General features: G+C 41.9%; 1 protein-coding gene across 1 annotated transcript in view; it reads right to left on the reverse strand.

Moving 5' to 3' along the window:
- Nucleotides 1–17,257, reverse strand: part of KCNU1 (potassium calcium-activated channel subfamily U member 1) — a 148,630-nt gene that overhangs the window by 11,177 nt on the left and 120,196 nt on the right. The window contains exons 20-24 of the mRNA XM_053901086.1: nucleotides 15,487–15,583; nucleotides 11,776–12,000; nucleotides 10,220–10,406; nucleotides 5,572–5,643; nucleotides 2,730–2,869 (exon numbers count right to left, since the gene is read on the reverse strand). Of these exons, the coding sequence (XP_053757061.1) occupies nucleotides 2,730–2,869; nucleotides 5,572–5,643; nucleotides 10,220–10,406; nucleotides 11,776–12,000; nucleotides 15,487–15,583 (721 nt within the window). The remainder of the gene's footprint in view (nucleotides 1–2,729; nucleotides 2,870–5,571; nucleotides 5,644–10,219; nucleotides 10,407–11,775; nucleotides 12,001–15,486; nucleotides 15,584–17,257) is intronic.

Raw genomic sequence — 17,257 nt, forward strand, 5'->3', positions numbered from 1 at the left:
GGGACAGAGAGAGAGGGAGACAGAGAATCTGAAGCAGGCTCCAGGCTCTGAGCTGTCAGCACAGAGCCCGACGCAGGGCTTGAACCCACGAACTGTGACATCATGTCCTGAGCCGAAGTGGGATGCTTAACCAACTGAGCCACTCAGACACCCCTGTCCTTGCAGACAAAGTGAGGGTCCAGTGTGGCTTGTGACCTCATGTGACTCAGTTGTGTGGCTTTTTCTCTCTTCCACAGACTTCACTGTAGGGCCTCAGAAAAGACTCCTGAGTTCTTACATAGCTTATTTCCTTTTCCAGGAGGATGAACTTGTCCTTTCCCACTGAGAAGCCCAATGGTACAATACCTGAAGGTAGCCTGGGAGGAGGTGGTACTTCTCAGTGAGGTCACAGGTCCTGTGGTAAGTGGTAAGAGGCCCAGCTGCTGGCTCTCATGACCAAGTTTGTGTTTCCTATGCTGGCTTACGTTGTATGTTCATTTGTTTTTATTTCTATTCTCTTAGCCCTTCTCTGCCCATCCCTTTCTTCCCACCAGTTCTAAGCAGAGTCTGTGACTTTGTTCCTGCTGCTGTGGGCCAGTGGAGTTTAATTAAGGCTCCAGTTGAATTTAAGGCACAAAGGTGCCTGTCATCTAGGGATCTCTGAAGAGACCTGGGACCTTAACCCCATTGAAAATGTATCCTGCAGACGGTCCAGTTCATCCAAAGTCACCTCCTGCCTGATACTTCAAGTCATTAATTACCGGCAAGGGAACTGACATATCAATGACAGACAGTGATAAAACCCTTTCTCTGACACAGCCATCTTCCCAGCAAGGTCACCTGACTGGGCTCCTGGCTCAGTCAAGGCTGAATGCTGCCTAACCCTTTGGGAAATTCATAGTCTACCAACTTGTTTAATGTTAAGCTATCACCGACATCGTTTTCTCTCTCTGAGAACCGGATGGGATTTATGACACCCCCTCCCCACAAGGCTTAGGGAAGCAGAGGCCAAGGCAACATAATCCCCTGCTGCCATGAGGGCAGTGCCTATGGCCCAGCCACACTCCCCTAAAAAATGCAATCTGTGCCTTTGAGGCACCTGTACAATTCAGGAATGATGCCCTTTCCACACGGAATTACAGAAGGCTGCAAGCCTATCAAACTGGCTCCAGAGCCCTGTCCGTCTAACCACTGGTATTCAGCTGCTCCGCAGCCCTTCCCTTGGAAACTCTGGGGAGGCGTCTGTGAGGCAGCCAGGTTTCCGGTGGAGGGGTTCTTGCAGTCGTTCACAAATGGTGACGTACAGATTTTGTGTTTTAGTCCAACTCCCTGAACATAAGAGCACTTGCACCTCACTGCCTTTTCCCTTCTCCTCTCTGCCTGCAGTGTTTCTTCTCCCAAGATCAGAATGACACCAACTCCCTTCTTCCCCAGAGCTGGCCTTGCATGCCTCGACTTCAGTGCTGCCTTCCTTCTCTGGCCGCGCCATTGAGACTTGCAACTCCTTTCCTAACCCTCACATTTCTTATCTCACATTGCCTTAGCCCTTATATCTGACATGCCACATATGGCCCTTATTTTTCAGGTTCGTGTTTGGTTTTGTTTTGTTTTAAGTTTTATTTACTTATTTTGAGAGAGCACAAGTGGCGGAGGAGCAGAGAGAGAGGGAGAGAGACAGAATCCCAAGCAGGCTCTGCACTGTCAACACAGAGCTCGATGTGGGGCTGAAACTCATGAACCGTGAGATCACGACCTGAGCCGAAACCAAGAGTTGGACACTTAAGTGACTGAGCCACCCAGGCGCAACTATCATGTTTACGTTAATCTCCTCCACTACCCTAAGCTCTACGTGGGCACACAGACTTCTGTCTGTTTCATCACTGTTGTACACCTGGCACCTAGAACAGTGTGCCCTTCATAGAGTAGGTTTTCTCACAGTGCATTTAATTCTGCTTATGGAAATGCTGGAGTGGAGGCAAGGGACATGCTCAGAAGCTAAAGAAGTATTGAGAGCTGAAGACCAACCACATAGTCAGGCGCCCAGGGGGCACCCGGGTGGCTCAGTCCTTTGAACATCCAACTCCTGATTTCTCCTCACATCCTGTTCTCACGGTTTGTGGGTCTGAGCCCTGCATCGGGCTCTGCACTGGCAGCATGGGGCTGCTTGGGATTCTCTCTCTCCCTCTCTCTTCCTGCCCCTCTCCCACTGTCTCTCTCTCAAAAATAAACAAACATTAACAAAACAAAACAAAACAAAGCACCCCAGGAGAGGGGTGACATGGAGGGAGAGTCAACATAGCTCTGAACAAAACTCATATCGCCAAAGGCCAAAGCTTTTTTTCCTAGTCCCCCTGTCCCTTTATGGCTGAGTCCTGCATAAGCTGTTGAAGATATTTTAGAAAGAGGAGAAAGGAGTATCTCATAAGTTCTGACACCACAGCTTGGTCTGCCAAGATGCACTTGAAGCTCAAAGGTAGGTACCCTCCTCTTTAGGTGCTCATTCTTCCTGGTACCAAGTGATCTCGTTCTAAGGGCCAGAAGACATTTGTAATTTTGAAAATGTGAACATTTGGCTCCCGTTGCCAGGTAGTTGTGAAAAAAGATGAAATAATGTATCTGAACAAGATTTTTTGTGAAATTCCAAGAGAACTCAGAATTGTGAGGAATTCTCATCATTTCTCTAAGCCCTAACCATCCTTTCTACCCTCTGCAAGGGGCTTGGTTCACAGGTTCAGCTCAGCTGCACTTACTGTGGCCAGGAGGGAATCCAAGAAGCTGCCAGAAAAGACGGTGCCAGTGGAAAAGGATGTGCTGAGATGCAGGTTTGTTCCTGAGAATGATTCATCCAGTCCACTCAGCTGTTCAATATAGTGGATATTGGAAGGATTTTCTGCAAAGCAAAGAAGGAAAAAAAAGAAAGGCAGGCAGACAAGCTTAAGAATATGAGACTGCCATACAAAGCAGGCCAAGGGGTGACCACTGATCAAAGGATCTGATGTCTACTCTGGGGCCAATGTGGGATCTGCCCTTACTTTAGTATATCTAATCTATATTATATATATATTATATATATAATATAGATTAGATATAGATATAGATATAGATATAGATATAGATATAGATATAGATATAGATATAATTTTTTTTTTCTTTCCAAGCATCTTCCTCCCCTAAAGACATGTATCTGTCTTGGGTACCTTCATCATCAAGGGCATATCCTTGACCCAGTTCCTCCAAACAAATGCCTCCAATGTCACCTTTATATAATTTACCTTTCAAAGCAGGACACTTTTGGAAGTAAAAAGGGGCACTCTCAATAACTGCACTGGGACAACAGGCATAAATGGGAACATATGATCACCCCAATTAAAGGCATTTTTCATAACACTACATCATAGATACCTTGGTATTCACTTGGGTTTTTAGAGTTATCTGGGTCCAGGATAAGCTAAAGCAGTAACACTCAAAATTTAATGTGTGTATGAATCACCTGGGGATCTTGTTATAACACAGATTATGATTCACTAAGTCTGGGGGTAAGAACGGGATTCTAGGCGTCCAACAAGCTTCTAGTTTCCAGCTGCTGATTCATGGACTATACTTTGAGTAATAGGGCTTAGAGAATCCTCCTAACTGGGGCCCCTGTAGAAGTGGCCAAATTATCTACTAGCATGTCTATACTTGCCCCAGCTGCAACTCAGATCCTTGTAGGAAGCCTCTGAAGGAAATGCAACTGGTCATTGTTGGGAGTACAAACAGAAGCCCTGATTGCCGTTGTTCCAAGATTATTGTTTCAAAAATGTTTGAAGACCAAATAGCTTTGGATGACAGAGATAATATCTCCCACCAGAGCAAAGGGAATCAAGCTTACTGCCTGTTATAAAAGATTCTGGTTCCCAAAGCCCATGGTTTCTCTCCTACAAAGCAATCCATTGTTCGTACAGGTATTATTTGGCCCTTGTCATGTCACCCTGTGGGAATGAGGCTTTGGGCAAGCAGCACAAAATTGATGGTACTCTGGCTATTGCCACTGCTTTGAGTAACAAACTGTTCTTTATCTCTGTCCCAGGGGTCTTGTGTCTTCTTCCAGTATCCATGAAACTGAGGCAGGTCAACTTAATGGTTTGCAAGTAACATAAGGTCTTACTTACATCCTTCACAGTTCTTGACAGTCAGATTACAGATCAAACCAAACTTCCTGGGCATACAATGCAGAATACATTCCTAACTAAGACTGGATTATTCCTTAATTCTTCAAATCACTCCATGGTTTTATAAAAGATGAGCAATGTCTGACTAATATCTACCCACCTTTCTTATGCACATACACTTTTTTCTCCTTGCATTCTAACCCTCGACACACACACATACTCCAGGAGCCCTTGTCCAAATCTCGCTGTGTCTTCTTAAACTACTGGCCTCTGCTTTCTTAGCCATTTTCCTGTATGCCACTGGACATTCTGTACCAAAGTGCTGACAGTCAGGCCTGCAGCTCTCATGTCATTTTGACCTTTTCCAGCCAGCCAAAGAACAAAAAACTGAGGGAGCTGACAGGTGATTTGTTATACTAATTTGACAAGGGCTACCTGATGCCAGAAAGTCTTTAGTTCAACAAAGCTGTAAGTCCCTGGATGGTGACCAGATGTACTTTGGGGCCAGGGAAAACCTTGCTGGTCCTCTCCTAACCACTCCAACTTACATCACAGTTTTCTAATCAATGTCCTTAGTGTATCTACGCCTTGGGTTAAAGATGGTTCAAAAGGGTAGAAAAATAAAATATAAGTAAAAACTGCAGTTGACAGCTTCAGGTTCTAATCTGTGCTAAAGACACCATGCCCCTCTTTCGTATCTTCCCCTTTCATCATCAATTATTGCTATTATTAAATCCCAGTGTGTCCCCTGTTGTCTTAAAAATGTATCCCCAAATGCACAGGTACCTTCGCTGCCTTCCCTACTCTTCCCACCCTCAGAGCTCCTCACATCCAGGAAAGTCTCATGTATGTGCATTTTCCATATGGTGTTGGTGAGAGATAACAGCTTATTCTGGTGTTTCTGCATGAAGTATTTTCATTTTAGAAGAGCATCACTCAGAGCCAGGATTCAGATGACCCAAGGGAGGTACCTGGGACACAAAATTTAAGAACCCCAGGAGTGGACACATCCTTAAAATCTGTACCCCAAGTGCCTCATTTGCATCACCCTGGTATCCTGGCCCCGGTGTCACTACAGGAAAGGAAGATGCCTGATTTAAAGTCCCATGATGGGTAGGTAAGTGAGTATTGGGAGATCCTTCCTAGAAGTCTTCAAATCCATGGTCCCTCCCACAAAAGATTTCCTCCAAACAGACTGAGCCAGTGGCTGATTTCCTCCTGGTCACTGAACAAAAGGAGAAGGCAGATGCTATTCCTGCACCCTGACACCCAGATACAACAGGCTCTGCTTGATGATGTCACCAGCTGTGTAAAAGCCCAATGTAATGTCCAAACACTTAATGTTTGTCTGGGCCCCATTCTGATTCTTCTGTCCTTTGACTGTGGATTCTTAGATCACAAAGATTTCTCCCTTGAATTTTATCCTTGAAACACAACTTACTCAGTTCAGTGAGGATGGGGATTCTTCGGAATTTTAGTTTCTCAGGAAATCTGGTGAAACACTCTGAAGTCCCTTTTGTGAACACACACAACAAAGAAAAGAGATTGATAAATGCAAACAAAGTGGCTTTTAAGACTTGGCAAGGATGTAAATGCATGCCATGTTACTTGATGCTTTATCTTAACAAAGTTAAGGGAAAGAAAATTGGGGCCTCCTCAGCATTTCCTTTTGAGAAGTGGTGTGTGTTTTAAATGGCATTTCAAATGAACTACAAAAAAGTGAAGCTCTCCCAGTCGTTGCTTATTGATGACAAAGTAAAATATGATTATTCTGCATGGAGTGGTAGTGCTGGGTAATGGCTCAGACAGGCTGTGCCTCAATCCACATCCATTTGCTTGCAGAACTTTTAGGGAACCATGAATAAATGGTGGTGCTTCCCCACCAGTGCTTCTGGAGATACTACCACTAGTTTCTGGCTCCTAGTGCTCTTGGCTTCTTTGCGATATTCTCTGGGTACCCGGGTGCCCATGAGGCAATGCTCATGTCTTCTTTCTTCTTTAGCAGAACTGGCTGCCTCCCATTTCTGGTTGGCTTGACTCAATCCTAAATCCCTTGGGACTTCCTTAAAGATGGGCAGGATGTGACTTGGGGCCTCTGAGCTTTGCTTTCAGTTTACAGACAGATTTCCCTCCTGTGTTAGGAGGTGAGCCTCGACTCACTTCCTCTGTGGGCCTCGACTCCAAAACACAGCAATACATGGCACCAGCCTGAAACACAGTGCTACCTTGCAGGGAACAACAGGAAGGTTCAAAACCCAGATGAACACCAGAGTTTCGGTCTCCGAGCCACACTAAAAAAATGTAAAGGATGAAAAGGGAAGAGAGAGTTGGGAAGCTGGGGTCCACTTAAAAAAGAAACACACGCACAATGATCTCATCAGAAGTGATGCTTTGATAGGGTTTGAAGAGAGGTCTCTTGGATGTTTGAATGGAGTCCTGAGGGATATGGAAGGGGAATGGGCAGAGGGAATGGGATAAGGGATACAAAGCAGGAAAGAGTCAGTATAAATAAGATGAAGTAGGAGAAAATTCAAACTCCCAATTGGCCTCCAAAACCCTGTGTGATTTTCCTATAATTGTCATGGGTCACCATTATAGGGTGTAAAGTAGGGAACTGACATTATCTGTTAAATATTTATAAAAGATCCCTCTGGCTGCTGTGAGCAGTGGAAACTATAGAGCAATCAGGATTTTACCACAGTCCTATCAAATCTGTGAATTAAGTATATATAGTCAGAGGCTTCGATCTCAAATGTTCTTACTAGGTGCATACACATGCTTATCAGTTGAAATAACTGATTTGGACACCAGCTGAAGGACAGCAACTGAATTTCTGCCTTAACTCCCTCTTGTCTTGTAGAGCAATGGTTAATTTGAGTATGTGTCAGATCATAGCCTGGATATATTTCACTAATTGTCAATATTTTTGCTATGTAATAGTACATAGTATTATACCTGAAATCTTCCAGTCTGGCAGGGTGCTATTATAAAAGATTGCTTAATTGTAGATTACTACTGTACATTTAAATTTCAGTAGCATATTAAGTTGTCAGACTTAATTACCATTATATGTTTAGATTATGCCACAGATTATTTAGTTCAATACCTAGGTTTGCTAACCTGCTCTCCCTGTGATGTGACAGGGCAATAATTAGAACGTCACTGGAAAACCTAAAGTTTCCCACAGAAATGTCCAGGAGGCCTGGCGTTCTTACTGATCCTTAAGAAAGTCCTCACTCTGCTGTCCCCAACTCCCAACATCCCTTGGTGAATCACTGTATGGAATAGCCTTGGTAGTCTTAGATGGCCTTCACATATAAGTTTATCATGACTGCGAAGATGTGGAAAAGCCTGCTTATCCCACAAGAATCTCACCAGATATGCTAGGGCAAGGTTTCTGATTGGTACTATTGACATTTGGGGCCAAAAAGGTTTTGTTGTTATTATTATTTTAAATCATGCGGGGCTGCCCTGTGCATTATAGGATGTCTACCAGCATCTCTGACCTCTACTCACTAGATGCCAATAGTATCCCATCAAGTTGGGACAACCAAAACTGTCTCTAGGCATTGTCGGATGACCTCTGGGTGGAAGGGTGGCAGGGGAGAGGGGAACTGCCCCTGGTTGATAACCCCTGTCCTAGAGGAAAGGAGAGCAAACTGCCCATTGGCTAGTCTTATGTTGGTGCTCAGCATGCAAGATGTTTTCTGACTCCTGGCAGAATTTCATAGTCCTTTATACTGTCAGTTCTTGGAAGTGTATATTCTCATCTCTATCTCTTAGTGATGGTACAAGAATGGTATTCACATGAAATGGGAAGAATGGTTAAGAGAGCCAAACAGGCTTCTTCAAGGCTTCAGAATTTCTCTATATAAACTCCGAGTAGATTTCTATAATGACAGAGTAATTGATGAAAAATCTGAGTAATGATCCTTTACTATTCTTGGGTGCTCATAACGTGACTTTACTGATGTTATAGCCAGCAGATAAGCAGACTCAATGACCTTCGTTAGGTGGCGCAGTAGAGCCTGTCTAGGTCTCCATTTCCTGGTCACACAGTTGGGTATGATGATATCCCTAAAAGAAACCTTGCAAGGCTCCCACAATACATTTTTCTCTAAACCTTTCCTTTTATCTTTGGGGAAAGCATGTACTCATACTTCATAACAATTGAAATACTTTGATATGTCTTCATTTTCTCTGCCTCCTTTCCAAACCTTTTTCCTTCTCTCTTTTACCTCCTTCTACCAATTAATCTTTCTCCTTTGAGGGCATCCTTCTAGCCTGTAACAGAGTACATGGCACATCATACCAAATCAATATTGTTTTGTTGAATTAATGAATAAGCAAAGGGATAAAAATCACTAGAAATAAAGGAAAGTGGAATTAAATCCATAGGTTTCTCTCTTTCTAGCCTATATAAGATGTGAGATGAAGTGAAAGTAATGATAGGAAGGACAAGTCACCGAGATGATTAACTCAATGGCCAATGTCAGTTTATCCCAGGCTTAAGTGGGCATTTTCATTTGTATACTGATGACTTTGCCTTTAAACTGAATACTTCTTCTTTGTCCAATTATAGAAAGTTATAAGCATGGTGGGTACACACACACACACCACTCACACATATATCACACACAAATCGTGTGTAAATCTGAGTGACCCTAATTGCTAAGCTAAGGTTTTATGTGCAGAGCACAACAGCATTTTTTGATTTGCTCAGCAGAGATATGGTTCATACAGCCTCAGTCTGGATTTCTATGGCACTTTGATATTCATAAAGTGCTTTGTTATTAGCCTGCTTTGCAAAACACCCTGAAACTCTGGGTGCTGAGTGGGCTTTCATTGCTTAGTGAGGGTGTCTCAGGTAGCTGGCTCAGTTCACCTACCAGAGATTAGGCTAGATTGCTCATTTATTCCTCTGTCCCAAGACCCTTTTATGTTCTCACCTAGCAACAGCACCTAGGAGTCAGAGAGAGTTCTTTTGGTTTCCTAATTTGATTCATGAACATTTTTATCCAAAACAATAATCATGAAAGCCTTGTGATGCCGTTGATGTCTGACTGTTCCAAGTTCCATGCAAAGTGGTCAACAGCTATGTGGCTAAAGGACTAAGTTCCTGATCCTGATACAGAGGATCAACATTCCCAAGGGAAATGGCTAGATTCAGGGAACCCCAACCATGATTTACTTTTATTTGTTGAGTTGAAAATCTGTTTTAGATACAGAAGATTCTTCAGAAATAGTACTTTCATATTAGGTTGAGTGTCTAGTACTCAGTTTTGGAAACAAATTAATAGTAAGCCTTTTCCCATTTGGGAGGAGAAGGAAAACCACAATATTTAGTGGGAATTTACCTTGAACACTTGGGTACAGTCAAATATAAGGGCTCAAGAGTCCATCTTACTGGCTTATTTGTTGCAATTCAGTGTGTATGTGGTAAGCATCTAAGTGACCATAGTTGTACTAGGAACTAAGAGGAATACAAAGGAGGAAGAGACTTGATCCCCATCCTGAACAGATCCTGCTTCTCACCATCTCTTTCCAATCTGAAGCTGCAATACAACATTTTTAGTCTGTAGAAGTTGAAAGGGACCTTAGAGATAATCTTGTACAATTCATATATTAAAAGCATCTTCAAAGAGTAAGAGAGAGTTATACTTCATTCTCTCAAACATGAAACTAGGAAGAGTATGGAAACAACTCTAAGATCCAATGAGGATTGATACTACTACTGCTACTACTACTAAATGTTATTAATTATAATAATATGCCAATTTCTATCTTAACTAATATTTAATAACAGCAACAAAAACAGCACTAAAATTCAGTGATTTTTCTTAAAATTGGAAAATAGTGTTACATGCATTCCATTTAGAATACAGACATAGTTTTCATTTGACTTAGGATCCCCAAGGACTGAACTGTCTGCTACTTCCATTATAGAATTCTCAGAGTTGGAAGGGAACTTCAAGGCTATCTGGCCCAATGTCTCCTCCTCCCCATTATCAAAATACTTCAGAGAGGAGTTAATTCTCTTTCCTTGTTCCATTCTCTCTAGCCTCCTCCTGTCAGGGAGTTGTTCTTACATGGTTCTTCAGGCATATTGGGAGCGCAGCTAACCCGCAGTGATCCGATGTTGAGGGTAGCCATGATGGTCTCTGTGTCTACCAAAGCTGGGCTGCTCAAAGCCTTGGATGAGGAGGATAGAACAGCGCACATGGAACATTCCTCTATGTTGGCTGCGCGGAGGTCTTCAGGAAAGAGTGCAGATCCCTAATGAGAGAAAACCCAGTAGAGGAGGGACTTCTCAGATGGAGGGAATTTATATCATGGCTCAGGGTAATGGCTCTTTGTGGGTGATGCCAATTTTTCAGCCAAAGCCTCTCTAGCCTCCATTGACTTGGTTTCAAGACTCAGCTACCTGATATTTGAACACATTTAGCTTCATTGATCATTAATATCTTAGTGTGACTAAATTTCACAGGCCCTTTCTTGAGAGCAAGTCTGGATGAGCCAAAGGAGGGTGGAGACAGAAGAGCCCACATCCATTCAGATGACTCAAGTGGGAGAAGCAAATTAGGGATAACAGTAGGGATAACAGGAAACATTCAGAGAAAGGAGAAGTTATGGATCTAAAGGCAAATTTTGCATCCCCACAATTTTGTTTGTAGCTGACCTTTCCTGTTACTCTCTGGGTTAACTAGCATAGTGGTGGTTACTTCTTTCCCAATTTGGTGGAGACACAGGGATAGATCTGATCCCACCCTCAGGAAGCTTAGACTAGAATACTGGTAATTCCTAACACTAGCTGGATCTGGAGATTTCCGGTTCTCTTCCTGTCTTCCTTTCTCTGGCCTAATAAAAGGGTGCAGTGCAGAGAACTTTGTGGTGCCTTTTTTAAAGGGAAATGAAATTTGTTCCTTGACGGAACCATTTTTGAAATTTGAAAAATATTACACGTTGCCAGCATCATTTCATGAAAAATATTACATGCTTTGGTGCATTTCACACTGCCATATTTTTTTTTTAATCCAGGGAAAGAGAGGGATACAATGGCATACAGACCTATAAAGGTTCAGAGCAAATACAATTACAACCACAATGTCATATATGCAGAACCGATCCATTTCTCATAAATGTAAACCGAATTCTTCCTTTTCATACATCTATCAAGGACTGTGTGGCATTGTGTTCCAGATTAGATGTGTCTCCAGAAAAGACGAGAAAGTTGGAACACAAAGGCTTAGCTATTAGCTTTAGCTATTAAGTCAGAATCAGATTCAGAAATGCAGAGAAACTGTTATATAAAAACCATAAAACATAATAATAAACATAAAACATAACATGCAGTGGATCCTGAGCATAAACCCAGGAGCCAAAATGTCTAGATTTAGGTCTTAGTTCTGCTACTTACCAGTGGTGTAAACTTGGACAGCTTACTTACTCTCTCTGTGCCCAAAGTTCAACACTTTCACAATCTACCCCATAGGATTACTTTGAGGATTAAATGAGTTACTTTACGTAAGATGCTTGGAATAGTTTTTGATAGCAGTAAGCACTATATAACTACAAGCTATTATTTTGTTATTATTAATGCTAGTACCATTAGTGAATACAAATATTCACTCTATGTGACACTTACAGGAAGAATGTATATCTGGGGAAAATTCCGGAGAAACACCCATTCTCTCTTCAGGTAATCCAAAGATCCGATGAATACAATGTCCTTCAGCTCCTGCCGGGTATAGCTGCTAGCTCTCAAGGGTATTACAAAATTCCGAAGCCCCATCAGCGTGGAGTGGGCATCTCCAAAGACACATGCTACCACATGGTTCCGAAACTCATGTTTTGACTTGTCCATTCGTTTCTAAGCATAAGCAGGCCAGAGTCTGGTCAGTTTTAGAAACAAGCTGAGAGTCTCTCAAAGAGGGCTCCTTCCCCTCATACCAATACTTCTAGGTACATCCACAGGAGTACTTCCACAAGGATAATGTAATTCTGCAAATTGCTCATAAAAATGGAATTTATCTGCCTTGGGGCAATTCTACTTTTTATCTTTTTGTGGAGTTCCTTCTGACTCCACTGTTTAAAGTCTTTTATTAGCCTGGAGTACATCAATTAAAACTCAAATAAGTGTCATTCCTTGAGGTGTGACATCATAGAACCAAATGGGGAACAAATCTTTTATTGTCATTACATGTTTTTGGCCTTGTATGTGCTATAGTGAGATTCGATGGAAAGCTAAAACATTACAAGTTCCTTTGCTAAATTTATGTTTTCTAGTGAGCCCTGAAGATCACGTCAGGTTGTACAAAATTCTTCAGTTTTCAGTGGATTTTTGTATATACGAAAATATCCATTAGTTTGGAACATGTGAAATTGCCTTTTCACGGGCCAAAAATGGTTGAATATTGGTCATTTTATATGGTTCCACCTAATACACCAAACTGATTCAACAGATGCTTTGCAAAGTTGAAGAAATTTCTATGCAAAGTGCACAAAAGAAATAAAAAGGTCACAAAAATTCCATCTGAGATCAAGCATTTATACATGTCCCACACTATCATCAACAGCACCAGTTGTTAACGTTTCTTTAATATCTCTAAGTTGAAAATAATAATGTACATGAAAAATATTTAGGTTAGGTTTCTCCCACATTCACAGAGACTTTTAAGAATGATAAATGTCACTTTAAAAAAAAGAGAGAGATGATATTCCTGTAGGAAACTCATGTTGAGCCTTTGTCTGATTTCTTCCAGGGAATGAGTCAAGGTCCTCTCTAGTGACACTGGGATGGGCTGGAAGGAGCAGTGGATCTGGAGGAAGACCTGATTCTGTATTCTTTTGTATGACTACGAACAAACTAGTTTCACCCTCTCACCCTCAATTTCTGTAAGTTTCAATGGTTTAAAAATAAGAGTGAGGGGCGCCTGGGTGGCGCAGTCGGTTGAGCATCCGACTTCAGCCAGGTCACGATCTCGCGGTCTGTGAGTTCGAGCCCCGCGTCAGGCTCTGGGCTGATGGCTCGGAGCCTGGAGCCTGTTTCCGATTCTGTGTCTCCCTCTCTCTCTGCCCCTCCCCCGTTCATGCTCTGTCTCTCTCTGTCCCAAAAATAAATAAAAAACGTTGAAAAAAAAAATTTGAAAAAAAAATAATAAGAGTGAATTCTGTTGTAGAAATTAAATACCATATTGAAAATGTAATGCTCGACTAATTAGCTGTTGTTCAATACCTATTAATCAACTCTGAATCTTATCGAATTCCTAGAGTTTCAAAGGAGGACTCTTGGAAGGTGGTAGAGAACAAGTTAAATGCATTTAAAAGCATTTCATGTATGAGTGTGTTCTACATTCGTCTGCTCATGAAGACTCAGAATACTTCAAATGGATACATCATCCTCCCTCACGTCCGTCCTTAGCTGGGTTAAATGACAAGCTTCTGTGAAACACGGGCTGATAAAATCTAACCAGATAAATAAGTAACATCTGACATCTCCACAATTAGTTTGTCAAATTAGCATATATGAGGAAATACTCTCTTTTCAGAGGGAATTGCCCTGTGAGGGGAAATAAAGCTACTTGTCTGGAGAGCCTTCCTAGAGAGTGATGTGAATCTTAACCAAATCTATTAAATAATTGTCTCTCGCTAATCCGATTAGTTGTAACTTGAATAATGAAGCCTCTAACGGTATTTAATGTAATATGCCTGAAGTCCAACTATCGCTCTTCTGAGTAGAACTAAACAATTAGAAACAAGATGCATGGCAGAGTGCATTAATGGGCACAGCTACAGAGGCAATTTCTCCAACAAACTGTGGCACAAAACTGTCTCCCAATTGAGAAAGATGGCAGCTTTGGGAGGAAGTGGAGGGTGCACTATTTGTTCAAAGTAACTTAAGCCAACCACTTCCACTTGACCCTTCCACAAACCAAACCAAATTCGAAGACCCCTTGAATTCTGCAGTATGGACATTTCTCCTCTATGGTCACAAGTTTCAAACCTTTAGAATTTCTTAAACTAGAAGCCCTTTTAAACTTATCAAAAGACTTAGTTGGTGTTCTGAACTATATTCTACATCAAGCGTCAGAAAGGAGCTATCTATCATGGCAACCTGTCTCTGTGCTTAAGAAATAGGTATGATAAAACATCTGCCATTTCTATTTCTTGGTCTCTTGGATACCTCCATCTGCAACCAACTTCTCAACCTTTCTAATGATTTCCCTCCCACTGAAAACATGTTTATCTTCCTACTCAACGGAGTTTATTTTGCTTAGTTTAGAATAAGACATCATTGCTGAAATGGTGAATTTCAGCCGCAATCCTAATAGTGTTCTAGTTGATATGACAGTTCTGACAATTTTGTGCTTCTGATCAAATGATTGATCAGGCTTTTACAAAAATTGGAACATATTCTGTCAGGACACTGGTACCAAGCCACAAGAGCTCTCTCTCTCTCTCTCTCTCTCTCTCTCTCTCTCTGTGTGTGTGTGTGTGTGTGTGTGTGTGTGTGTCTAACAGAAGAAAAGTGAACTGAACTACTTTTCGAAAGCAAGAAAAAGATATAATTATCAATTAGTCATAGTTGAAAAAATGATATAGGGTTCATACAACATATAATCACTTTTATCAGTTATATTTACCAACAACTGCTTGCAAGTAAACCACTGAGATTATGCTAACTCTGGAAAATGAGAATAGATGAGGATCCAGAAAGCAGGTGTCAGAGCCTGGATTAGGATACAGACTTTTTACATCTTAGTTGCTGGCATTTCAGTAAATTGAGTTAGTTCATTTCCTTGAGAAAACAGAGGCAGGGACAGGATTCTAATATCTATTAGGATTCATCCAGGTTATGCATCTGGGAGATACACTCTTGCCTAATGTATTACGCTTAAGTACAGCCGGCTTTAAGAAAAACCACTATAGAAAATCCAAACTTTAAAACAATAATTAGGATAATGTTTATTTACTTTTTAAAAAAGAAAGGCTTCAGAGTTCTTGTAAATGGTTTCCCTGGTGCACTGAAATTAATTAGATTTACTAGCAAAACAGCAAAGTGTCAGGAGAACATTATTCTAAATAACTGACTCAGCTAAACCCTGAAAGGAGGGAAAAAGTAGTTGAACAATCTGATCTGATTGCTTCAAATCCCAGCATATTACCCACATCGTCTTTGTCAAATGCTACATCTGTTACCCTGCATACCATTCATATGGGTGGAGAGGAATGTGTCCTTCCTTTGAAATTCACAGTGTACAAAGAGAAATGGCAGGCGCTTATAACTAGTGTAAGGACTTACTTTCCCTAGATGACTAGCTTTATTTTATTTGAGATTTGGTGCAAGATCACCTACCAGAATCACTCTGTCCAAAGCAATTGCTCTGCACCAGTGAAACATGCCGCTCTCATCAAGCTGGTCACAACCCGGTTCTGGTTCATACAGAAAAGTCCTAAGTAGGGAGAATGGAGAGTTAGCTGAGAACGTTTGGGGCACTAATGTAACAAAGCCAAGATGTCAGACTCATTAGAACCTTGCACTCAAAGTGCAAACAACACAAGGAAAGTGACCTTCAGTCTGTGAGGGTCCCGAATAAAGATTCATGTCTGAAGGACACCAATGAGTGTATCACAGCTGAAGACATACTAAGCCTGTTGAGTGTGTGTATTTAACAGACCTATCAGTCTCTCCTTTTACCTTACATTATACTGCCTTAAAGGTAGTTATTTTTGCTCTTAATTTTGCTACTGCAGTGATGAAGAAATCATGGGAGGTGTTTTGGGCACCTGAATATAGAATTTAAAAGGCTGTGAGATTGAGTCATGAATGCTGTCTCTTTCCTTGGCCTGTTTTCCTCCCCTCTCTTTTCTATATCTTTGTGTATGAGGCCCTGTTGAATATGAGGCCCTGTTGAAACATCCTCACTTACTCCATGTGTTTTGCATTCTTTACAGCTTCCATCCCTGGCCTGCATTTGACTAAACTCTGCTCTAATCTTGGTTTAAGTCTTGGCAAAGCCCTCCACGTGATCACCCCACACTGGAGTTGGGCACAATGCTTGTCATGGATATGCTCAACCACTGAAAGCGTTAGATGATCTTTGGAAAAATCTCCTCGCATCCAAAGGAATGAATATTTGCTCAGTAGAGAAGAGAGGAAACCCTTCTGGAAGCACAGAAAGTTCGGAGTTGAAAGAGACTGAGTCAGGAGAATCAAGGCTTAGTCTGCAGAAATAACCTCAAAATTCCAGGGGCTGAACATAACCCGGGTTCTCACTCACACCATGTATTTTCCTCAGGCAAGCAGGTGCCTGTAGTCCATGCAGCCATCCCAACCTTTAAGGGCACAGAGGCTATACCATCTTAGGTTCACACACCTGGAACTCACATCCTTCTCAGTCGTTAAGGCAAGGGAAAAGAACTGGAGAATCAAGACTGGGCTTTAAAAAATTTTTTTAACGTTTTATTTATTTTGGAAGGAGAGAGAGACAGGGCATGTGCCAGGGAGGGGCAGAGAGAGAGAGGCAGACACAGAATCTGAAGCAGGCTTCAGGCTCTGGGCTGTCAGCACAGAGCCCGATTCAGGGCTTGAACTCACAAGCCATGAGATGGCTCACCTGAGCCAAAGTTGGATGCTTAACCCACTGACCTACGCAGGCACCCCAAGACCGGGCTTTTAATTTCATTGGCCCAAAGTGACATGCCATCATTTTTGCTTACATTCCAGTGGCCAAACCTAGTCAGATGGCTCCTGCTAGCTTTAACAGAGCATAGGGAGTAACTGAAATACTTAATGATCATTGTAGTCTCTGCCAGACACTTTAAAGACCACTCCTTGTTTTATGGATAAAAGTCAAAGTGCTAACAAACAGTAAAGCTGGTGTTTCAATATACTGCTAAGGTTGACATTACTGGTGCTCAGAATACCCAATTTCCCTTTCCTTCCTTAGTATATGGGCAGCTGTGGAGTCACATGACCAGTTCTGACCAATGAAATGTGAGAAGTGATGGCTCAGGTAGTGACACACTCCTGTGTGATTCTTCAGGCTCTCTCGTAACCTGCTTAAGTGATGACCAGCCAGCCTGACAATATGAACACCGAAGTGGAGCAGAGGGCCCTAGCCTCA

This window comes from Panthera pardus, unplaced genomic scaffold (assembly GCF_024362965.1).
Source record: "Panthera pardus isolate Hobbes unplaced genomic scaffold, ASM2436296v1 HiC_scaffold_13, whole genome shotgun sequence".
Classification (NCBI taxonomy): Eukaryota; Metazoa; Chordata; class Mammalia; order Carnivora; family Felidae; genus Panthera; species Panthera pardus.